This window comes from Coregonus clupeaformis, chromosome 33 (genome assembly GCF_020615455.1).
Source record: "Coregonus clupeaformis isolate EN_2021a chromosome 33, ASM2061545v1, whole genome shotgun sequence".
Lineage (NCBI taxonomy): Eukaryota > Metazoa > Chordata > Actinopteri > Salmoniformes > Salmonidae > Coregonus > Coregonus clupeaformis.
In genome coordinates this window covers 32,793,603-32,819,894 of record NC_059224.1, presented here as the reverse complement: position 1 = coordinate 32,819,894, position 26,292 = coordinate 32,793,603, and the positions used below count along the sequence as shown (strand labels likewise).

At 41.6% G+C, this 26,292-nt stretch overlaps 1 protein-coding gene across 2 annotated transcripts; it reads right to left on the bottom strand.

Moving 5' to 3' along the window:
• Positions 1 to 920: 920 nt before the first annotated feature.
• Positions 921 to 26,089, bottom strand: LOC121549021 (mitogen-activated protein kinase kinase kinase 7). Of its 2 annotated transcripts, XM_041860800.2 has the most exons (17): positions 25,367 to 26,089; positions 24,674 to 24,784; positions 24,497 to 24,562; positions 24,315 to 24,360; positions 22,692 to 22,830; positions 21,718 to 21,842; positions 20,287 to 20,415; positions 19,673 to 19,803; positions 19,343 to 19,424; positions 18,908 to 19,032; positions 18,494 to 18,641; positions 11,451 to 11,531; positions 8,676 to 8,743; positions 7,539 to 7,641; positions 6,873 to 6,934; positions 6,279 to 6,394; positions 921 to 3,259 (listed from the first exon to the last, which is right to left on the bottom strand). In XM_041860800.2, the coding sequence occupies exons 1-17, from the start codon at positions 25,451 to 25,453 to the stop codon at positions 3,079 to 3,081; spliced, it is 1,800 nt and encodes a 599-aa protein (XP_041716734.1). In that variant the 5' UTR covers positions 25,454 to 26,089; the 3' UTR covers positions 921 to 3,078. The 2 variants fall into 2 exon arrangements, with proteins under 2 accessions (XP_041716734.1, XP_041716735.1); XM_041860801.2 differs by lacking the exon at positions 11,451 to 11,531.
• Between the last annotated feature and the right edge of the window lie 203 nt (positions 26,090 to 26,292).

Sequence of the window (26,292 nt, the reverse complement as noted above, 5' to 3'; positions counted from 1 at the left end):
CACAGGATAGGCCTGCTAACAATACGCTCAGTTCCTTATTTCCACCACGCTCAACAGTTCAACAAGGGCATGGAGTCCAGCCAGAGCACGCAACACAATACCTGGCCGCAGAAGGAAGATGACATCATTTCTCCTCAAAATGATTCATTGTCTTCGCTTTAGCTGTCAACTTCAAACATACAAGATCAACTCTATTGTGAGGGTGAAAACAAAGCCTTTGTAAGTGGGAGATAATTTTAACATAAAATATGTACTTTTTGCCCTTGAAAGAGAAATCAGATCATTGGTTTTTGCTAAGACTTCAAAGGCAAATCTGACCAGCTTTGTTAAGGACTTGTGTAACTAATCCTACTTTTGCCTTATAAAACTAGATTATAATTTCATACAATCATTAAATTAGGTTACCCTGAGTCTTGAATCATTACACCAAGTTAAGGGTCAGGTTTGATCCACTCAATTGTTACACCATACAGTGGCAAAGCTCAGTTTCTTTGTCTGTGAAAAACAGCCTCAGTTCATGGACAGAGAACATGTCTAGATCTTGTACGCCACCTACTGGCAGAACACAACAAATAAAGATGAATGCAAACAAAAACACAGTAATGTCCTTGACTGATCTGATGCCAGACATCAGTAGTTAGTCCTTTACCAGACTAACTTGTTTGTGTTGCCAGTTCAGGTGTGAACGCCTTCCCCAGCCCCCTGAAACCCTCACAATAAGGGTGTTATGTGAAGCTTTGAGATCTAAAATGAAAACAAACATGCAAGATTAATTTAGCTCATCACCTAATCATAATGACATTTTGGCATTTTTAGTAATAATGAGCCATGTGGATCAATACGTATTATGAATTATTTGGGCGGGTGCGTAGACCATAAATTCTCTCTCACACACACAAAGATAAAACATGTTCAAATAATACAATTTCTCCCTGTTCAGTTTATTTCATGATGCCTCCCTCTCAGGCACATACCTGTTCCCAATAGTTTAAGAAACATTTTATATACAGTAATGGTTAGTAAAATTATATTGTGAACATAACTTTAAAGGGAAAGACTAGGGATATCAATGCAGCAAATGAACCATTACACAATTTCACCTGTCATCTCTCTTGTACATCATCAGAATATATACTTTGAAGTACAAGACCCAAACAGTTAGTTACATGTATTCAGTAAAACCAGAGGATTGTGCAAAACATTTGAAGGACTGTAGTAGCTAAGTCAGGTCTGGTCAAATGAAACAGCAAGACAACATTTCAAAGTAAGATCATTTCTCATTGTAAGTGTAGTTCTCTTATAAACTTTATTTTTGCATGGATACTTAAAGCTATTGGGATTCATTCTATTCATTGGGAAAAGCAGTGACAGATTTAATGATTTCCTTTGCAGCCTATTGACATTCATTTGACCAGACAATCAGCCTCCTGTGAAACTATTGGCATAATATACAATTCTCCCCCAAAACAAAAGTCATACCATTCTCACTGACTGTCCATTACATTAGAATGAGGCGCAGGTGAACAACTTCACCCCTCCCTCAATTAAGGAACAAAAAACATGTACAATACTTTAAAAAATCTAGGAATCAAATTCTAAGGCAACGTGAACTAAAAACAAAATACATATAGGCGAGGGATAGGCCTCTTTCTTGTATATCTCTGCATTCCCATACCAGATAAAAGTATAATTCCTAACACCCAAACAGATAGAACAAAAAAAAACTGGAAACACAAAATGAAGTCATGATAAACGTTTCACTTTGAACCTCGTACATAGTTTCTTTTAATTCAACAGGTTGAGAAAAGAAGTCTGTCTTTGCTTGTGTGTTTTTTGTTGTTGAAAGCAGACTCTAAATATGGAATCTCTGTTTGAGGCCCAACCCACGTTTCTACCCAGGTACCTGTAACAAGCCAAGTCATTCCTTTATTATCCACAGACATCATGGCTGTGCAAGGCATATCTAAAATACATCCCCCGTTAAAATGAATACAAAATACATTAAATACTTTCAGATAGGTTGTGGTGGATTTCTTCTGTAAGAGGTCATGCTCACATGAAAAAAATAGGGTTGAGAACAGAGATACCTACATTACATAGATACAAGGGTGGCTATTTTTGCATAAAAGGGTAAAAAAAAAAAACTTACAACTTAGTGATCAAAGATAGAAGTCTGAAACTGATTCGGCTCATAATTCATTAAAACACCAACTTCTGCACATAATTCACACTTTGTCTAGACCATCTTTGTTTTTCACATTCTCAAGGACACATGGCCATTGGCCAGTCAGGAGGACAGGTCAGGGTCAAACTAACCAATGGGAGGACTGGACTGTGGGAGGAGAGGCGGACACACACTGACCAGGCAGCCCAGGGGATGGTCCGAGGGGCCCTGAGAGCAATAGTGACAAACATATTTCACACCCCTCACTGGCCTCCCCATCCCATCAGGCTCAGCAGTTACTGTGCTCACATAATTCAAGAAGCAGCACCAGTTACTGTACTGCACTCACACACCTCAAGAAGCATCACATCCTGACCAAAAGGATGGCTGACAATCAAGGCCTAGAAGCCCACAACTCTGTCCTGTGTGTTCACTGAGCCCAGGGCAGACAACCCCAGGACTCCAGCTCTTTAAGGGCAGAGAGGGCAGATGCATGCTGATTGTTTTCGTCTGCTATCAAAGAATATACTGTAAAGATGTGTGAGACAATCCATAACAGCCTGATTGAGTGCACACCTCATATTCCGTTCGATGTTATCAGCAGGGTGCGTCTATAACGCAACATGCAGGTACACAGTAAAACACAGGTCTCTTTACAGTACAAGGTAAATCAAGATCCACTGGAACCTACAGGGTGCAGGCGTGGGCACCTATGTTGAGATCATAGTTGTCATGGGGCAGAGAGAAAAGGAGAGATAGTGTCAATTATTTTGCAGGTAGGGTTTGGATTTCAAACTAGACTACTGGTGACCCAGGACAGAACAGGGACAGGGGAGGAGAACAGGGGATATGACATGAGGACAGTTTGTTTGTGCTCTGCAGCATGATCCAGGTGGGGGCCAGCTTGTGTCCCATCATGAGGTGCCCTGTCTCTTCTGTTGCTGGGCACGGATCAGTTCCAGCTGCTTTTTGCACTTCTGGTAGTAGGTGGACAGAGACTTGTTCTCCTCCAGCAGCTTCTTGTGCTCCTGGACCAGGCGGGACGTGTTCTGCTGGTCCTTCTCATCTTGGTCCAGTTCAGCAATCAACTCTTTCCTGGAGATATATATTTGTTTTATTTACACACATATCTGCCACAATAGCAGTTTACAATACGGAAAACTGAAATGCAGTGCTGCAGCTTACATAAGATAACAAGAACATTACTAAAAAGAGAAGCACATTGCAAAGGAGAAAAGTGAACAATGCAAACAGACAGAGCAAGAACAAAATATTATACACATATACAGTGCATTCGGAAAGTGTTCAGACCGTGTGTGTGTGTGTGTTATATATATATATATATATATATATATACACATATACACATATACACACACACACAATAGTAAAAATAAAGAAAAACCCTTGAATGAGTAGGTGTCCAAACTTAGTACCAGTCAAAAGTTTGGACACACCTACTCATTCAAGGGTTTTTCTTTATTTTTGCTATATTCTACATTGTAGAATAATAGTGAAGATGTCAAAACTATGAAATAACACATATGGAATCATGTAGTAACCAAAAAAGTGTTAAACAAATCAAAATATATCTTATATTTGAGATTCTTCAAATAGCAACCCTTTGCCTTGATGACAGCTTTGCACACACTTGGCATTCTCTCAACCAGCTTCACCTGGAATGCTTTTCCAACAGTCTTGAAGGAGTTCCTACATATGCTGAGCACTTGTTGGCTGCTTTTCCTTCACTCTGCCATCCAACTCATCCCAAACCATCTCAATTGGGTTGAGGTCTGGGGATTGTGGAGGCCAGGTCATCTGATGCAACACTCCATCACTCTCCTTCTTGGTAAAACAGCCTGGAGGTGTGTTGGGTCATTGTCCTGTTGAAAAACAAATGATAGTCCCACTAAGACCAAACCAGATGGGATGGCGTATCGCTGCAGAATGCTGTTGTAGCCATGCTGGTTAAGTGTGCCTTGAATTCTAAATAAATCACAGACAGTGTCACCAGCAAAGCACCACCATTTTACACCACCACACCATAACACCTCCTCCTCCATGCTTTACAGTGGGAAATACACATGCAGAGATCATCCGTTCACCCACACTGCTTCTCACAAAGACACGGTGGTTGGAACCAAAAGTCTCACATTTGGACTCAAAATCAAATGACACATTTCCGCCGGTCTAATGTCCATTGCTCGTGTTTCTTGGCCCAAGCAAGTCTATTCTTCTTATGACCCAACACGCCTCTAGGCTGTGTAAAGGCTATATGACCAAGAAGGAGAGTGATAGAGTGCTGCATCAGAAGACCTGGCCTCCACAATCCCCGACCTCAACCCAATTGAGATGGTTTGGGATGAGTTGGACGGCAGAGTGAAGGAAAAGCAGCCAACAAGTGCTCAGCATATGTGGGAACTCCTTCAAGACTGTTGGAACAGCTTTCCAGGTGAAGCTGGTTGAGAGAATGCCAAAAGTGTGCAAAGCTGTAATCAAGGCAAAGGGTTGCTATTTGAAGAATCTCAAATATAAAATATATTTTGATTTGTTTAACACTTTTTTGGTTACAACATGATTCCATATGTGTCATTTCATAGTTTTGATGTCATCACTATTATTCTACAATGTAGAAAATAGTAAAAAGTAAAGAAAAACCTTTGAATGAGTAGGTGTGTCCAAACTTTTGACTGGTACTGCATGTACACTACCGTTCAAAAGATTGGGGTCACTTAGAAATGTCCTTCTTTTCGAAAGAAAATCATTTTTTTTGTCCAAATTGATCAGAAATACAGTGTAGACATTGTTAATGTTGTAAATGGCTATTGTAGCTGGAAACGGCTGATTTTGAATGGAATATCTACATAGGCGTCCAGAGGCCCATTATCAGCAACCATCAGTCTTGTGTTCCAATGGCACGTTGTGTTTGCTAATCCAAGCGTATCATTTTAAAAGGCTAATTGATCATTAGAAAACCCTTTTGCAATTATGCTAGCACAGCTGAAAACTGTTGTGCTGATTAAAGAAGCAATAAAAATGGCCTTCTTGAGACTCGTTAAGTATCTGGAGCATCAGCAATTGCAGGTTTGATTACAGGCTAAAAATGGCCAGAAACAAATAACTTTCTTCTGAAACTCATCAGTCTATTCTTGTTCTGAGAAATGAAGGCTATTCCATGCGAGAAATTGGCAAGAAACTGAAGATCTCGTACAACGCTGTGTACTACTCCCTTCACAGAACAGCGCAAACTGGCTCTAACCAGAATAGAAAGAGGAGTGGGAGGCCCCGGTGCACAACTGAGCAAGAGGACAAATACATTAGTGTCTAGTTTGAGAAACAGACGCCTCACAGGTCCTCAACTGGCAGCTTCATTAAATAGTACCCGCAAAACACCAGTCTCAACATCAACAGTGAAGAGGCGACTCCGGGATGCTGACCTTCTAGGCAGAGTTGCAAAGAAAAAGCCATATCTCAGACTGCCCATCTTAATCTTTTATTTTTATTGGCCAATCTGAGATATGGCTTTCGATAATTGTGAATTACTCAGCTGTGCTTTAACAGGGGCACATCACAATAAGCACAACAGAGGCTGGTGATAGATGCAAAGGAGCACCAAAGCATTGGATAGGTCATGTGAGAAAAACGCTGATTCCACAAACGTGGTAGTTTTCTCGCTGAAGTCATTGTCTATAAATATGAGCTGAGCTCTTTAGCCAAACACAGCCAGTTGTTCCACTACGCTCGACTTCCACAGCATAGGTCCGTTTGCCTTGGATTTGTCATCTAAATTCAGTAATTGCCTTTGGGTGGCCTTCTGCATAGTCATACGCCCAAGTTTCACATCTGATGGAGCTGCTTGTTATGTTAGTCACAAGACAGCCCACCCATTAACACGGGGAGACATTTTCGTCTGCTTGGTTCACACAGATGTATGGTCACATTCAGCAGGGCTTACAGTACAAGACTAGAGTTAATTACATTGAACACTGTAGTGCTACATCAGTCCCTTTTAAAAAGAACAGAATGAACAAATTGTGTATTACCTCAGCACTTTGGTAGTGGCTGAACGCTTGCCCTACAAGATGGAGAGGTACAGTAAGGGTTCACTACTTACCTTCTCTGGATCAGTAAGGCAATTTCTGTCTGCACTTTCAGGTACTCCTGGGCCATTTTACAGTGCTGCTCAAACATAGCCATGGACTCTTTGGAGTTTGGGCAAGGAGCGAGGGGCTGAAAATAAACCATGCATGTTGCCATTAATTGATCTTATAGCCAGTTAGAAATACATTTTGCAATACAGTCTATCAGCTCTCAGAATCGTCTGAGCTTTTAAAAATACACAACGTCTCACCGCCGTTGCCAGTGGGTATTTATAAAGACATTCCGCTTTTGAGATAGCGTCATTTTCTCACTTTGACAACAGAAGTCATCCCTGCACTAATTGAGTTAATACAGTCAATTTGCAGTGTCCTTGACAACATTGTTGAGAGGGGAAAACCTCAACATTTGAATTAAAACAAAATAAAGTAATCTACAAAATAAAAATAATCAAGAGTTTGTCAAATGGCCAATATCTAGGCCAATTTTGACAGGTCACACAAACACTTGAATGGGATGGGAGTGGGATCAATATGTTTTGTAGCATAAAATAATGCTTAACATTAGCAGGACAGGGTCGGGGGAGGTCCGGTATGAAATGGAACCCTACCTGCAGCTGGTGGTCCAGAGTGAGATATGCCATGGGAATGGAGTTGTCTGAGCCATTGGTATCTGGGCAGGAGAGAGCAAGACTTGTGTTTGTTTTTGATCTGACAGTGACACCAGCACAGGCCCAGTCGGTGCAAGACGAGTCGACTGGGCAGGGACACAGTTATCAATAGACACCAGAAGTCCTTCAACAGAAATAGACCCGTGTCAGTGTCCCCGCCCCTCTCAGGCACCGTGTGACAGGAGACCAGCGCCTTAAATCATTGATGAGGATTACGTAATGTCTGCAGAACCTGCTCAAGTGATTTACGCCCCCATCCACAATGACATTGATGCCATTACAGCACTCAGGGTTGTGAGAGGGTGACACAACCAACTGGAGATGCTGACTTCATTCAATCAAACTTGTTCTAAACACCAACCTTCACTTTTTCATCCATCAACAGCACAAGGGGAATGGGATATAATGTCTTGGGATCTGACATTAAGCAATAAGTTGAGCACCAGCATCAATACAGGAGAATACATTATGGAAGATTGGCATTATGAGTGAATTTGCTAATCAAATTTTTTTAACATCTACCAAACTCCTTCCAGCTCCATCTGTAGAAGTAGCTGTAGACAGTGAGATGAGCATGTTTGAGTGACAAGAGGTAGACTATTATACCTGTGGGGTCATCGGGAGAGAAGCTGTAACCTCTGCTGCTGGTCTTATCAGGCGGCATCATCCTCACACTGGGACTGGAGGACCTGCTGCTGTTCCTGCTCACCTGTAACAGGACCACAACACTGTCAATCACTCATACAGCCCTTGTAACAGGCCAACGACACTGTCAATCACTCATACAGCCCTTGTAACAGGCCAACGACACTGTCAATCACTCATACAGCCAATCATAGAAGAAAGTGCCCTTGTATTTTTGTCCATGGCGCATATAACACCTGATACTCAAGCAAAGTCAACAATGACTATGGGAATAGAATCCCACATGGCAATCCTGAGCCTCTTCCAGTGGGGTAAAACAATGCATAGTTTGTCAAGTGTCAAGTAAAAAGGGTCAAGTAAAAAGGGAGAAAAACAGGGTCTAAAGTCTGTCTGTGGTTATGTACACACTCCCGCAAGGGAGAAACATGTAAGAAAATCAGAGGAACCACAATTCTCTGTCACACTATTGGGAATTCATCATGAGTTGATCTCCACAGATAACCTAGCTCAAAATATTATCTTTCCTAATTCACAAAAGCTATAAGACAAGAACACAAAAATGAATCTGTGTCCAAAGTCTAGTTTCTTACTAAACTCAATGTGAACTTTGCTACTACATAGCACTGCACAGGAAGATGTGTGCCTTTTAACAAAATATACTGTGGAAATCAACGTTTAGGAATGCAAGGATGTAGGGGCTTATTTTAAGGTTGTCCGTAGGGGGGAAAGAAAATATTCTTCCTACACCTGGAATATATTTTATATTCTCAACAGTGACATATCAAACAGTATTCTCCATCACATCCTGTAGCATTTCCCCCATGGGACACCTTGTTTGACCGAGCATGTATCAAATCCTCTGAGAGGAAGCAAAACATGATGGGCATGATCAGTCAAAACGCAAAACAATTCAAAGAGGGGAGAGAAGATACTACACCACCCTAAAAGCAAACCAAATGAAAAGCAAGAAAAGAAGAAGCTTATATTGAATACCACCTTTTGAGAATGCTTTCATAACATGCATTTCCCCCTCTGAAAGGCTTCTGTACGGTGCTACACTAGACAACCCAGGCCCTGTCCGATTGTAGAGTCTCTTACCTGGCTGGACTCTGTGCCGATCCCTGGGAGGTCCTGTACTGATCTACGTCTCTGCGCCTCACAGGTGGCTGTGGACAGGATGGAGCGAAAGAGAGAGGGAATGGAGGGAGGTACCATGAGAGAGACCCAGAGACAGATCCAGGAGGACTTGTCTGTTGCCTGTCTGTGTCTGCCTGTGGTGTGGGAAGGGGGGGATCCGATCCACAGAGCCACACAGAGACAGGACAGCTGCACAGATTTAACCCATGACTCCCTGGCCTGTCAACATGTGCTATGGCATGGCCGTAACGTGACCACAGAGCAGCAGTTATCCCCACCCAACCATCACACTAACACGGCACAACACACACGCAGACAAACACCACCACTACACTGCAGGCCACACCTACTGTACCACATGAATAGCTAAGCCTCACTGTGTCACATGTGTTTGTGCAGAGCTGCTTGTTTGGGTTGGAGGGGCTGTGAGTGAGGGTTGCCGGTGATGGGGAACTAGGCTATTTCAGCGCTCAAAGCACATTGAAGGGCCTCAGACAAGACTAGCAGGCCCTGTCCTCCAGTCTTCCTCATTATTCCCCAGCCAAGGTAAACCTGAGGTTGCCTCTGACCTGCCTGGCATCTTCAGAATAACAGGAGAAATTCCAGCCATCTGGCAGTTCAAGATATTATTAGTTCCATCTCTGCTGGAGAACTTTGAACAATGTCTTCAGAGTCACGTTTTACTTTTGGAATAATCTGGCAATGAGAGCATTGTGGTCTTTTTACCCTCCGCACAGTCCTTGCTGTCAATCTTAGAGACCCATACAATAACATTTGAACTACTGCAATGTGGGACATATTAATGGAAACCATTAATGGTAATATTACATTTGGGAGAATTGAAGTCAGTTGCTAGAAACGTGACATTGCAATATGAAAAAACTGAAGTAGTTATTTTTTATATAAAAATCATGATATGCAACCTGGAATATAGAAGGTTTGTAAAACGTGGCACTATAGGGAACAGGGATGGGGCCCTTTCTGGTACAGTAGGTCTAAGTACTGGTCTAATCATTTTAACTTTACCTCTCCAAAGTAGGATATATCTATAGCACAACACGTTTTAACCAATAGACACACTACACACCGGCAGACACACACAGAAACAAACAAATAAACAATACACTGAACGTTGGATTGAGACGTATGCTCATCTGTCACTGCAGTGATTGTTGCTCTAATGCTTTGAACACACCGACTGCGTCATTGCGTTTTGGTATACCAGAAGTACATTCATTTCCAATGGAACGATGTGTTTGCCTTGCGGCATTGTGTTGCAGAGGCAGTTGCAGTGCGTTCTGTGTGGTGCATACGTTGGATTTATCGAACGTATGCGTCAAACTGTATGCGTAAACAGGTTGACAGAAATGGTAGCAGAAGGTGAATGTTTAACTTTTGCTGCACACATATCTAGATGATGCTGCATATTATTTTGCGCAATGACGCAGTCGGTGTGTTCAAAGCGTAAGGCCTATACATCAGAATAAGGTCCTGTTATTGTGTGATTGTTGTTTTGTCTGTAAAAAAAATAATACTTTGCGAGCATAGCCATTTTAAGAACCACCTTAGTACAATACAAAACTGAAGACATTTGAATTAGAATGCCAATCCGGAACTTCTAAAAATCGAGTAACGCTTCGTACTAATTGAGCTACTAAATTGAGACTGGTGTCAAATTAACTGTAGGAATGAGTGACATCCAGGTGTGCCACATACAGTGATAACAACCCTGTCATACCTTTAATATCCCCTTACGTCAGCCCTCTCCCTTAGTCACTCTGTTTAATTAACTACTCATTCAACGTCTCATACAGCTCCTACTTCCTAAATAAAAAGGCATTTTTTGTGTGATATCCAGTGCTGCTGTCCCCAATTCGTTCATCCCTATCTCGGATGGTAATAATAGCTGTGTGACCCACAATGTGAGGGAAATTAATCAAAATGACTTTTACAAAGTTAATGGATGTAAAAATATTTGCAGAGCTTTTAACAGATGTCCTCTATGCATGAAAGACAAGGACGAGCTGAGGGGAGCTCAACTCTAGACCGAGCAACCAAGCCAACTGATTTACTCCCTCCCTGCCTGCAGTAAAGCCAGAACGACATCTGAGAGACAAACAGGGACATGAGTTACGCATCTTATCACATCAATTTCCCCCTCTGATGGCAAATATGCTGATTAGATAACCGGTCTGTGCCCCTAAATCAAGAGTCTATTCTATAATTTTTGCACCAGGCTAACTCAAGTCTGGATTCATCCATGAATCTGGATTAGATAAATAGATTAAAAGACAGACCTATGTGAATTTAAATGGCTCCATCAGCATCTTGTGGCTAGAGGGTGAAACCCCGATAAGACCGCCACCATGTTAACTCATGCCCCTTTTAACATCTTATCAAAACCACAAAAGACAAGAGGAAAGAGAACTCTGTGTTACTCCAGGTTAATCATCATTCATAAAATAATTACTAGATTGGGGCATCATTGGTGATGTTCTTATTACAGGGGAATATTTTTTTGTTGTAATATCCCCATATTTTAATTCAAATGGAAAATGCAGAGACAAAGTATAAGGTGTTCGGCCAGTGGCCCCTGTAGCCTGTGATAACTGGAGTAACAGACACTACAGGCCCAGCAGTGTTAGAGCCCAGAGTACACAGAGGAACACGGTGAATCAGTTCAGTCAAGCCAGCTACACCCAAGGCACCAGGTAGCCTGGTGGTCCGCACTGGTACCTGTGACGACGATCTTGGGAACGTCCAGAATGGTGCCAAATGACGCCGTTTTACGGTGGCCTCGTTTATACTGGGGACGTGCTGCAACAAATACACATACACACACACAGCTGGCGTACACATGCATGCAGACAAAGAGAGAGGGCCCAGAGCTGGAGCATACATGTCGGACAGTGCCCTCTCCTCCTTGCTCCCCTCTGGACTCTACTGGCATGCAGAGCACAAAAGTACATGCACATTGCACAGGAAGCATCTGTCCTGAGGTTAGTTGATTGACAGCACAGTGCTAGCGATGCTGCGTTAGGCACGGCATGGGAAGCTTCAGCACAGACATGACAGGCATTCAGCTACATGTAGAAAGCAGTTTGACTGTACTACATTTACATTTTTAGTCATTTAGCAGACACTCGTACTAATAGAATATCTATGATGAATCTACTTAGAATAGATGATCAAATCATATAGATGGCTCTGAAGATTGTAATATACAGTAACTACAGCATAATTAACTATTGAAGAGCACTGAGGATATACAGATTAAAGCTAAATACATTATTCATATTCATATACGGTAATATACCATTGACAACATGGAAAGTTTAAAATAATTGATATCGCAAAAACAGTCTCAAAGTAAGCTGGAAAGAAAGACTGAGGCAAAAACCCTGACAAATAGAGACTTAATTATAGCTTTTTCATGCCAAACAGTATTTGACTGCCTCCGAAGCTTAATTTAGACATGACAGGGCTGATGATGAATACAAGGCATTCTCTCAGCCTTCGATCTGTGTGAGGCAGGGGAGATGATTGGCACCAGTGCTGAGGGGCATATGGAGGCGCTTATATGAGGGGTGAGGCATGCAGTTTGACGGAGAGGGAGACATGATAGAAGCTACTAATGGCATAGACGCCTTTCTCCATCTCTTGTATTGGGATGAAACCCACTTCAGTAGCTGACGTAAGATTACTGTATGTATGTATGTATGTATGTATGTATGTATGTATGTATCTCCAATAGAACGCCTTGGGCAGTTTATGCAAAACATTTGCATATTCATATGTGCATCTCTGAGGACTATAGCGTTGGCTAGGCCTACTTCAATGTGACAGAATTTGTCTCTCCATCAGTGTTGGGGTCGTTACTCAAAAAGTAATATATTACCTATTACTTATTTTAACAATAACAAATTACTTGACTTATTACTCCCTGGGAAAAGTAATTAGTTACACTACTTGTTATATTACTTTTGCATTACACCCCCAAAACGTTGCGCGTCCTCACTCAATGTAAACAATGTCAACGCTACATTAGGTAGGCCTATATACCAACACAAGTAGCCTAATAATGACAGATTCTACCGTGGATAAGGGCAGCATTTCCTCAACTACATACCCAGCTACAAGCTTGTTCAGCTCTCCCTGGGTTACAGCCTGTCCTCCAGAACGATTAAAATCAAGCCTTGGTTGTTTGGATGAGGTAGGCCTACAGCAGGGATCATCAACTCATTTCAACCAAATTTTTCTTGAGGGGACGGTCGGGGGGCCGGAACATAATTACAAATAATTGTAGACCGCAAATTAAATGCAAGAAGCCAAAACAGATATAATATTTGACTAAAACAATCATTTTAAACCTTGCTAACATTTCTATACGATCACGTGTCTCTCTATTATGCGTGGGAATACTTGTGAACTGAAATTTTTATTAATTTTTTATCACTTGGTGATACTGTATATACAGTGGGGCAAAAAATGATTTAGTCAGCCACCAATTGTGCAAGTTCTCCCACTTAAAAAGATGAGAGAGGCCTGTAATTTTCATCATAGGTACATGTCAACTATGACAGACAAATTGAGAAGAAAAAAAATCCAGAAAATCACATTGTAGGATTTTTTATGAATTTATTTGCAAATTATGGTGGAAAATAAGTATTTGGTCACCTACAAACAAGCAAGATTTCTGGCTCTCACAGACCTGTAACTTCTTCTTTAAGAGGCTCCTCTGTCCTCCACTCGTTACCTGTATTAATGGCACCTGTTTGAACTTGTTATCAGTATAAAAGACACCTGTCCACAACCTCAAACAGTCACACTCCAAACTCCACTATGGCCAAGACCAAAGAGCTGTCAAAGGACACCAGAAACAAAATTGTAGACCTGCACCAGGCTGGGAAGACTGCATCTGCAATAGGTAAGCAGCTTGGTTTGAAGAAATCAACTGTGGGAGCAATTATTAGGAAATGGAAGACATACAAGACCCACTGATAATCTCTCGATCTGGGGCTCCACGCAAGATCTCACCCCGTGGGGTCAAAATGATCACAAGAACGGTGAGCAAAAATCCCAGAACCACACGGGGGGACCTAGTGAATGACCTGCAGAGAGCTGGGACCAAAGTAACAAAGCCTACCATCAGTAACACACTACGCCGCCAGGGACTCAAATCCTGCAGTGCCAGACGTGTCCCCCTGCTTAAGCCAGTACATGTCCAGGCCCGTCTGAAGTTTGCTAGAGTGCATTTGGATGATCCAGAAGAGGATTGGGAGAATGTCATATGGTCAGATGAAACCAAAATAGAACTTTTTGGTAAAAACTCAACTCGCCGTGTTTGGAGGACAAAGAATGCTGAGTTGCATCCAAAGAACACCATACCTACTGTGAAGCATGGGGGTGGAAACATCATGCTTTGGGGCTGTTTTTCTGCAAAGGGACCAGGATGACTGATCCGTGTAAAGGAAAGAATGAATGGGGCCATGTATCGTGAGATTTTGAGTGAAAACCTCCTTCCATCAGCAAGGGCATTGAAGATGAAACGTGGCTGGGTCTTTCAGCATGACAATGATCCCAAACACACCACCCGGGCAACGAAGGAGTGGCTTCGTAAGAAGCATTTCAAGGTCCTGGAGTGGCCTAGCCAGTCTCCAGATCTCAACCCCATAGAAAATCTTTGGAGGGAGTTGAAAGTCTGTGTTGCCCAGCGACAGCCCCAAAACATCACTGCTCTAGAGGAGATCTGCATGGAGGAATGGGCCAAAATACCAGCAACAGTGTGTGAAAACCTTGTGAAGACTTACAGAAAACGTTTGACCTGTGTCATTGCCAACAAAGGGTATATAAAAGTATTGAGAAACTGTTGTTATTGACCAAATACTTATTTTCCACCATAATTTGCAAATAAATTCATAAAAAATCCTACAAATGTGATTTTCTGGATTTTTTTTTCTAATTTTGTCTGTCGTAGTTGACGTGTACCTATGATGAAAATTACAGGCCTCTCTCATCTTTTTAAGTGGGAGAACTTGCACAATTGGTGGCTGACTAAATACTTTTTTCCCCCACTGTACAGCTGTAATCACTGCCAAAGGTGATTCTACCATGTATTGACTCAGGGGGTTAAATACAGTTGAAGTCGGAAGTTTACATACACCTTAGCCAAATACATTTACACTCAGTTTTTCACAATTCCTGACATTTAATCCTAGTAAAAATTCCATGTCTTAGGTCAGTTATGATCACCACTTTATTTTAAGAATGTGAAATGTCAGAATAATAGAAGAGAGAATGATTTATTTCAGGTTTTATTTCTTTCATCACATTCCTAGTGGGTCAGAAGTTTACATACACTCAATTAGTATTTGGTAGTGTTGCCTTTAAAAATTGTTTAACTTGGGTCAAACGTTTCGGGTAGCCTTCCACAAGCTTCCCACAATAAGTTGGGTGAATTTTGGCCCATTCCTCCTGACAGAGCTGGGGTAACTGAGTCAGGTTTGTAGGCCTCCTTGCTCGCACACGCTTTTTCAGTTCTGCCCACACATTTTCTATAGGATTGAGCAGGGCTTTGTGATGGCCACTCCAATACCTTGACTTTGTTGTCCTTAAGCCATTTTGCCACAACTTTGGAAGTATGTTTGGGGTCATTGTCCATTTGGAAGACCCATTTACAACCAAGCTTTAACTTCCTGACTGATGTCTTGAGATGTTGCTTCAATATATCCACATAATTTTCCTTCCTCATGATGCCATCTATTTTGTGAAGTGCACCAGTCCCTCCTGCAGCAAAGCATCCCCACAGCATGATGCTGCCACCCCCGTGCTTCACGGTTGGGATGGTGTTCTTCGGCTTGCAAGCGTCCCCCTTTTTCCTCCAAACATAAAGATGGTCATTATGGCCAAACAGTTTTTGTTTCATCAGACCAGAGGACATTTCTCCAAAAATTACGATCTTTGTCCCCATGTGTAGTTGCAAACCGTAGTGTGGCTTTTTTTATGGCGGTTTTGGAGCAGTGGCTTCTTCCTTCTGAGCGGTCTTTCAGGTTATGTCGATATAGGACTCGTTTTACTGTGGATATAGATACTTCTGTACCTGTTTCCTCCAGCATCTTCACAAGGTCCTTTGCTGTTGTTCTGGGATTTATTTGCACTTTTCACACTAAAGTAAGTTAATCTCTAGGAAACAGAACGCGTCTCCTTCCTGAGCGGTATGATGGCTGCGTGGTCCCATGGTGTTTATACTTGCATACTATTGTTTGTACAGATGAATGTAGTACCTTCAGGCGTTTGGAAATTGCTCCCAAGGATGAACCAGACTTGGAGGTCTACAATTTTTTTCTGAGGTCTTGGCTGATTTCTTTTGATTTTCCCATGACGTCAAGCAAAGAAACACTGAGTTTGAAGGTAGGCCTTGAAATACATCCACAGGTACACCTCCAATTGACTCAAATGACGTCAATTAGCCTATCAGAAGCTTCTAAAGCCATGACATCATTTTCTGGAATTTTCCACGCTGCTTAAAGGCAGTGAACTTAGTATATGTAAACTTCTGACCCACTGGAATTGTGATACAGTGAATTATAAGTGAAATAATCTGTCTGTAAACAATTGTTGGAAAAATAACTTGTCATGCAAAGTAGATGTCCTAACCGACTTGCCAAAACTATAGTTTGTTAACAAGAAATTTGTGGAGTGATTGAAAAATGAGTTTTAATGACTCCAACCTAAGTGTATGTAAACTTCCGACTTCAATTGTACATACATACATACATACATACATACATACATACATACATGTGCCTTCAGAAAGTATTCATACCCCTTGACTTTTTCCACATTGTTGTGTTACAGCCTGAATTCAAGATTTTTTTCTGACCCATCTACACACAATACCGCATAATGACAAGGGGAAAATATGTTTTCAACATTTTTGCAAATGTATTGAAAATAAATACTGAATTCTCTCACTTATGTAAGTAATTACACCCCTTTGCTATAACACTCCAAATTGAGCTGAGGTGCATCCAATATCCTTTGATCATCCTTGAGATGTCACTAGAACTTAATTGGAGTCCACCTGTGGCCAATTCAATTATTTGGACATGATTTAGAAAGAAACACACCTGTCTAGATAAGGTCCCACAGTTGACAGTGTCAGAGCAGAAACTATACCATGAAGTCCAAGGAACTGTCCGTTGACATTGAGATAGAATTGTGACGAGGCATATATCTGGGTAGGGGTATACAACTATTTCTAGAGTGTTGAAAGTTTCCAAGAGCACAGTGCTCATTGGGAAATGGAAAAAATATCAAACTACCCAGACTCTGCCTAGAGCTGGCCGTCTGACCAAACTGAGCAACCAGGCTAGGAGGACATTGGTCAGGGAGGTGACCAAGAACCCAATGACCACTGACAGAACTACCGAGTTCCTTGGCTGAGATGGGAGAACATGCCAGAAGGACAACAGTCTCTTCAGCACTTCACCAATCTAGGCTTTATGGGAGAGTGGCCAGACGGAAGCCATTGCTGAGAAAAAGGCACATGACAGCACGCCTGGAGTATGCAAAAAGGCACGTGAAAGACTCGGAGCATAAGGCAAAATATAAATGTGGTCTGATGAGACAAAAATGTACTATTTGGCCTGAATGCAAAGCACTATGTCTGGAGAAAACCAGGCACAGCTCATCACCCATCTAACACCATCCCTACCTTGAAGCATGGTGGTGGCAGCATCATGCTATGGGGATGCTTTTCAGCAGCAGGGACTGGGAGACTGGAGCCATATACAGGCAAATCCTTGATGAGAACCTGCTTCAGAGTGCAAACAATCTTAGACTCGGGCGAAGATTTACGTTTCAACAGGACAATGACCCCAAGCATTCAGCCAAAGCAACGCTGGAATGGTTTCAGAACAAGAATGTGAAAGTCCTTGAGTGGCCCAGCCAAAGCCCAGACTTGAATCCCATTGAAAAACTGTGGAAAGACGTGAAGATTGCTGTTCACCGCCCCTCACCATCTAATTTAACAGCGCTTGAGAAAATCTGCAAGGAAGAAAATCCCCAAATCCAGATGTGCAAAGCTGATAGACATACTCAAAACGACTCAAAGCTGTAATCGCCGCCAAAGGTGATTCTACAAAGTATTGACTCAGGGGTGTGAATACTTACAGTATGTAAATTTGATATTTCAGTATTTAATTAGCAAAAATGTGAACATTCTAAAAACATATTTTCACTTTGTCATTATGGGGTAGTGTGCAAAAATCTGTTTAATCCATTTTGAAATCAGGCTGCAACACAACAAAATGTGGAATCTATTTTTTATTTTGCTCAGAAAACTTGGGGGGGGGCCAAATAAAACCAGTTGCTTTTTTCATCTCCCTCACTAAAACAGTTATTAAAAGTGTGTGCGTAAACAGGAACTTGGTGAGAAGACAAATTAATTAGAAACAAATACAATCTGGGGCGGGGGGATTTTTTATATTGCGCCAAGAGAGGAAATAATAATCATTAATATTTATTAGGATCAATAAGTGTAATAGGAAGGGAATGATAACAATAGTAATGCCCCATTCCTTTGATCAGTAACTAATATTATTAGTCAAATTGGAACAGTAACTCTGTTAAATTAATAATTACCGCAAAAAGTTATATTGTTACCCGCAACACTGATCTCCATACTGTACAGCAGTGTGTGGGTGTGTTTAGAAAATATGTAGGCCTATACTTGTCCTCTTGCATAATCCATTGCGGGGTGTAGATTCTAACGTTACCTGCGGGTGCGAAAGGCACCCTGTGCTCCAGCTCTGACAGGTCTGCGCTCATTCTTTTGCTCTCCGAGGACAGCAGGCTGTGGGTTCGCCCCGACAGGCTCTCAACACTGCCGCCTCTGGACAGAGGCAGGCTTCGCGATGGGTCTCCCTGAGTGCACAGACAAAACAGATACTGTTGGCCTACTGTACATTTCACTACTTATTCACTTAGGTCACCAAATTATATTTCGTGTACTGATGATTACTTCAAAATGGCCATGATTACTTTCATACGAGGCTGTTTATATCCACACAAATGTAATTGCCTTAAATGTGTCTACCTTTTCTTTCTAGTCACCTGACAATGTAAATTGTTCCAGTTTAATTGTTGTGGTAGAAATGGCTAGCAAGGTACAATACAGCTTGCTGCCTTACCTTTGGCCTGAACTGATGTGCAAACTGAGGTGTGATCTTGATGGTGTCGTTGCTCCCTTGAGAATCCCCATGCTCCATGTTTGTGTCACTCTTGTTGCTAGTGCAAGTGTTGTCCACATAGGAACCTATAATACCAATAGAGAGGTGATGAGACAATGGAGATATTTCCACATTACGTCAATGATGTTTCATGAAGGTAAAACTCTAGTGCAGATAATAAAAGCTTCCATTATTTCAAGGATATAGATTTATATTTATTTATTTAACCTTTATTTTAGCAGGGAGTCCCATTGAGACCAAGGTCTCTTTTGCAAGGGAGCCCTGCATCTCAACAATTACACACTAATAACACAATCAGCAGCATAGGAGCATCACAAATGCATCAAGAAAAATCCATAACACAATCATGAAAAACAACATTCCTCAGTAAAATACCTGTGCTCGTGGCCGAGTTACTCTGTCCTTCATCTGAATACTGGTAAGGGTATTGCAAGGGTTCATCAGATCCTGGGAAGCACTGGAAAAGAGGTTGACAGAGAATGTAAGAGTGCCATTACCAACACTGACCGGTAGGTAAGCAGTCTGAGAACAGGACACCATGAAAAGAGTCCTGCATGCATCCAGGGTTGGTGTCGGCATAGAATTAAAAAGAACACTGGAATGGACATTGTGGTGGTCAATAACTGCAGGACGGCCATCTTGGTAAGGCAATCTTTCATTTAATGAATCTCTAGGAGTGCGTGTGTGTGTCTAGGAGGGCCTTACCCTCATAAGATGGGTCATGATCTTGACTATCTCCTCCATGGAGGGCCTCTGGGAGGGGTCTTTGGACCAGCAGCGGGTCATCAGGCTCTCGATGGGCTTGGGAAGGCTCTTGATGAGCGGTGGCCGGGTGCCTGAACACCATCAACACAAACAGAGATGGCTACATTAGATCAATATTAATCTCTATGAATACAAACACAATCACAAACAGTCACAGTAAAATGTATGGAAAGATCATATAAACTCAAATATGTTAAAAACATGACGACGTTCCAGAAAGTTCATTGCAGTACAAACACGAACAACACTTGCAAATGACAGCCCCTGCTGTGGTGGCTCTGCTAACGTGTCAGAGAGACCAGCGCAGCAGCAGTGTCCCCAGGTGTGCTCCTGCTCTCAGACAGTCAGCGTTCCGTTAGCATTCTGTGGTAACCACGGGGAGCACCTCACAGGCGAGTTTGTCTTTTAATTGATCTTCACCGTCAGCCTCGTAACTCATTTCATCTCTCAGCAGGTCTCACTGGGGACCTGGCTCTGAAACGCTAGGGTGATTGACATGTCAGCACCACCATGAACTAATTCACCTCCCCAACCTCCACCCCACTCGGACTCACCGTTGTGCACGGCCCACATGATGCGGAAGGCCGGCCCTCCGATCTCGTCAAAGGGCTTCCTGCGCGTGATCACCTCCCAGAGAATGATGCCCCAGCTGAACACATCACACTTCTCACTGTAATTGCTGCCTGAATGCACAGAGGAGAGAAAGAGCTCCACTCAGGGCCTTTCAGATGAGGAAAAAACAATGTGCTTGACTGATGAAAGGTAATTCTCTGAGGCACAGTTAAGTGAGGAGTGTTGGGGGAGGGGGTGTTCATGGTAAAGTACAGGAAGCCTTTATTTTGTTTGCACCTTTAGACCACAAATGTGATGAAAATAAGGAGGCAATTTTACTTCAGGGCCGCTCGAGATGCATAATTACTGTGGCTATTATTGCGGAATTAAACTGCTCTTCACACATATGTTATGGGCTGTCTCCCAAATAGCACTTTATTCCCTATTTAGTGCACTATCTTTGACCAGGGCTCTGGACAAAAGTAGTGCACTATATAAGGAATAGTATCATTTGGGACTCAGCCTTAAAGTTGATGTGCTGCCTAGGCCTTTTGATAACATTTCTCCCTGTGATGCAAATTAGCTTTAAGGAGGACATTCTGGGGGCAAATGTGAGCTGTTTAATTGCATGGGAGTCATGTTACTCCCTCAACAAACAAGATAATGACTATCTCATTTGTGTTTCCTCCTGCCCACCTCTTAATGTGTTTTGTAAAACAAAGTACATTAGGCTAACGCCTGAGAGCATAGACTCAAATGCTACATTCTCTCAGGGATGAAACCTTTCTCCTAGGATATTTTTCAGCAGCAGTGGCAAAGTTAGTGTAGAGACAACATGTTGCTGTTTAAATGCTAATTTCCTGCAATTCTACACATTTTGCCATGGCTTTTGCAGTGTTCTTTTGCTATCGAGTGACTCAAACGTAACAATATCAATGGGGGCTCCATGCCATGACATTTTTAGAATTTTAGATGCTCTCTGACTGTCTAGTTTTTATTTTGGTAGTTCTCAAAGATGATTTTATTTAAAAATATATAGCTCCATTATCTTTTCTAATTAGTCGTTTACGTTTACAATGAAACACTGCATTCACCTTCTAAAAGCATGTGTGCAATAATCATGACTGTAAATGAAGAGAATGCTAACAAATGTTGGATTAATCAGGCTTTGAGAAATGATGGCGTCTATGTGTTTGCGGTGCCTTCCAGTGAGCAAGTGAGTGACAAATCCAAAGTGGAGAACTATTACAATTAATGAGCACTTCCACCACTAGACATAAGCTCTACTATAAACAGTAGTATCACTTCATCAAACACTGACTATCAATTAACTCTAGGTGAATGGATTCGTGAAAGGCTACACCTGTTTAGATAGCCCCTTGTTCTCAGAGGTTGATTTGATATATTAAGCTCCCCATGCAGCTCACACTTGCCTTCAAACACCTCAGGGGCCATCCAAGCTGCACTTCCCTTGTTGTTGGTCATGTGGGTCTGAATGTCGCACGCGGTTCCAAAGTCACATATCTTCAGCACGGTGCCACCGGCAACAAGGAGCAGGCTGAAACAAACAATTAAAACAAAGATCTACTCAAATGCTAGACGTGAACTTCAGTGGTTGGTGACGTGTGAGACTACGTGAGGGTAACTAATAGAGGCTGCTGAGGTCTTACTGGGTTAAACACTTAATAAATCCACTTTAGATTCAAGGCAAACATTTCTAATCATAAAAACCCTGAAAAAGTAAAATGTAGCAAGTAAGATTCTTGCTTTTAAATATACAAGGGTAAGTCAAATCCACTACAGAAAATAACTCTACAACCACTGTGTCACACAAAGGATGTGAAGGTTAGGTGGCAGGTTTTAAAACAGCATTCTGTGGTAGCGTCCCAAATAGCACCCTATTAACTACATATGAGCCCTGGTCAAAAGTAGTGTGCTATATAGGGAATAGGGTGCCATTTGGGACGTAGCCTGTAAGTTCAGCCAGTGGTTGGCAAGCGTGACCCAGTTCTTCCCAGGGTGTAAATTCTGGACAGGTTTGTAGGAAATTGACCAGCTGGTCATTCCAACAGTGCCCTGCCTCTGCCAGGGACTTTTTCCCGTCGGAGCCCAATAAATAACCTCTGGAGCCGGTACAGCTACTCTAAGCAATTCAGTCAGAGGCATACTATGAAAACACTTAAGGCATCACTACTGAAGCCAGATCACAAACATAGGACTATTACACCAGAGGACTAGAGGATGACAAAAGCTATGCTCTTTTGGTTCAAAAAGTCAGATAAAGCATTTAACGCTATTGCATAATATAACATAGGCTACAACACACAACCACCTTGAGTGGGGGAGCAAGGCACTTTATGGGCAGTGAAACAGACAAGAGAGAGTGAGGAGGTGGGGAGGAGCATACTTGGGTGGTTTGAGGTCCCTGTGAATGAGAGCCTTTGGTTTCATGCCATGGAGATAGGCGACCCCTTGGGAACACTGAAAACACCAGCTCATGGCATGGGAGGCAGTGTAATAGGGGAGGGGTTCAGCACCATGCAGCACTGTGGACAGAGAACACAGTCACTACCACAGACATCTCCAAATAAACACAGAACACACACATCTCCATAGAGACCTCGAGACCAATGCAAACACCCATGCACAGAACCAGTGGTGGAAAAAGTACCCAATTGTCATACTTGAGTAAAAGTAAAGATACCTTAATAGAAAATGACTCAAGTAAAAGTCACACAATAAAATACTACTTGAGTAAAAGTCTAAAAGTATTGGTTTTAAATATACATCAGTATCAAAAGTAAATGTAATTGCTAAAATATACTTAAGTAAAAATAAATCTAATAAAATTGCATTTGTCACATGCGCCGAATACAACAGGTAAGAAATGCTTACTTACAAGCCCTTAACCAACAATGCAGTTCAAGAAATAGACTTAAGAAAATATTTGCTAAATAAATTAAGTAAAAAATAAAATAAAAAGTAACACAATAAAATAACAATAACAAGGTTATATACAGTGGGTATCGGTACCGAGTCAATGTGCGGGGGTACAGGTTAGTCAAGGTAATTTGTATATGTAGATAGGGGTAAAGTGACTATGCACAGAAAATAAACAGCAAGTAGGAGCAGTGTAAAAACAGAAAGTATAAATAATTTCCAATTCCTTATATTAAGCAAACCACATGGATAGCCAGGGGCACAATCCAACACTCAGACATCATTTACAAACAAAGCATTTGTGTTTAGTGAGTCCACCAGATCAGAGGCAGTAGGGAATGTTCTCTTGATAAGTGCGTGAATTTAACCATTGTCAAGTCCTGTTAAGCATTTGAAATGTAACGAGTACTTTTGGATGTCAGGGAAAATGTATGGAGTAAAAAGTACATTCTTTTCTTTAGGAATGTAGTGGAGTAAAAGTAAAACTTGCCAAAAATATAAATAGTAAAGTAAAGTACAGATACCCCAAAAAACTGCTTATGTAGTACTTTAAAGTATTTTTACTTAAGTGCTTAACACCACTGAACAGAACACACTCTTACAGACATGTCAGACAGAGTTCCAAGAGGGTAGGCATACATCATTCAAATACGCAAATAACCACTGAATAACATCAAAGTTATAGTTCCAAGTATTCAACAAAGTTTTGACGACCACAACTAAGAACGTCAACTTTAACGATCCTAAAATATTACTTTGATAGAGATTCAGAGGGATAACAGCAGACAATGAGGTAAAGTGCTTGTGCAGGTAAAGGGCCATTTACACTTCCTAAATATGTGATACTCCACTTGCAGGTCACTGCGCAAGGACTGGCCAATTTAATAGTGGGCTATTTAAGGAATCATGCCAATATTGGGCTTATTAAGAGAACAGTTTGCATGTGGGTATTGGAGTCATTGACACATTGACTGCAATATTTCCACTTGTTTGGTATGACAAGGCATGTGTTGAACTAATTTACAAGCCATGTCAATGGCCAAGTCTAGTGTGGTAGTGTAGTATCCTACATAATCGCCCAGAGACTCACCATTGTACAGAGACCCCCCTTCAGCATATTCCATCACCAGGCAGACCTAGATGGGAAAATTAGCATTAGGCAAGAATAACAAAAGGCTAACAACGTACTGTTCCAAGGTATTTACAACAACAACTGGCAAAACCATAGGCTATAACACACTGAAATATGGGAGTGTTTAAAAGCTGACTTACTGGATTATTGCATGAGCCATACAACTTCACAATGTTGGGGTGATTCACACGTGAAAGCTGCCGCAACTAGGGAGGGGAGAGAAGGCAACACAATCAAGATGGGGTTCCTTTAGTTGTAATAAACTGCATTGTCACCACTTTGCAGAATAGCTCTATAGTCCATTATAATGACAGTACCTCAACTATGAATGCTTTCCTTTCACTTTCACTCTCTATTGTCTTGATTGCGACATCTTTGCCTTTCCATTTGGCCTTGCAGACAACACCAAAAGCGCCTCTCCCCACAACCTGAAAGAGAAGAGGTAGAAGACATAAACAAAGTGTGTTGGATGCATTGTTATTAATCCCTTATTATCATGACAATACTAAATCCACTTTCCACCAGGATATATTAGGCCTAGCTAACACTGTTGTTATTTTTTGTGAGCAAGTTCCATTACACAATAAAGCATATCAATCACAGTCTGTGTGCAGTCAACATCAGCTGATGGAGAGGGGTATATGTCAATGTGGGGAACTGCAACTAACTAGCTACATAATCAAAACAAGAATTGCCAAATAGATTTGGAACATAGCTAGCTAGCTAACTGACCATTCTCCATCATGTCTATGGCTTGGGCAAAATCATTGATGAATGGTATAGCTATAGTGACATAACTAATGGTCATGTTTAATTACCAAGCTGTTCAAAACCAGAATAAACAAACATTCCTTGCATGGTAGAGCTAGCTAGTATGACAATTGAGATAAAGCATTGTGGCAACTTCAGCGTCATGACTTGGTCTTAATGTCTATGGTCATGACACTAACATAAGAGGATCACTCCACACGTGCCAATCAAATGGAATGTTGAGCTATTTAGCTACTTACCTCCTCAACTTCAATATCCTCATAATCTATTTCTTCAAAGGGATATCCAGGTGGAGTTTCAAGCATATCGGCGGAAGACAGTGACATTGCTAACTGGCTAACTAACGTTACTCATTAAAACCAAGATGTTCTAAAATCAAATAAATAAATAAATAGTTAAAACATGCATGACGCGCGCACTCGAAGGAACAGCAAAAAATGTATATTGCATGACACAACTTGCCAAGACACTGGCGGACCTAACACAAGCTGTGTTAGCTAGCTAGTTAGCCAGCTCAGTACAAACATACACAGCCAGCTGGTAACTAACTGAGCTAGCTACTGTATCTAGTTAAAAAGTCGACGATTGGCTAACTAGTTAGCGAACAATTTGAAAACATACAATTTTCAATTGCCATATCATGGACGCCAACGACGTTTGTTGGCAAAATTAATTCAGCAAGTTAGCTAGCTATATATGACACTAGGCCGCTTGCTGGCCTGGTATGCCAGCCCGTCGCCGCCGTAGACTGCGGTGCACCCCACCTGTACTAGTGGCTCGAGACATGGCAGGGGTTATTGATTTCCTCAACATTTAAAACTCAGAGAATCGATTTGACTCGCGGACATAACATTAAAATGACGACTCTGAGACTGCTTCCATTATATACTTTTGTTTTTTTCCCTTAGTTGTTGCAGGCAGCAGCTCCAGGAAGTGTGCTCCCTTAATTCTACCCCACCAACTTTGTGCCCCTAATGGCATGCAGATGCAACTTCGTAAATAGTGGCGCTATAATAAAAAGGATGCGAGTTTTTTTACATTATTACAATAAAGCCATGCATAAGTGTGTGCCTCTTGTAGAAGTATACGCCTCTTATATGTTAATAATATACCTACAGTTGAAAAACGCAAATGACAGCTGTGATTGACTGACTGAATGTAAACG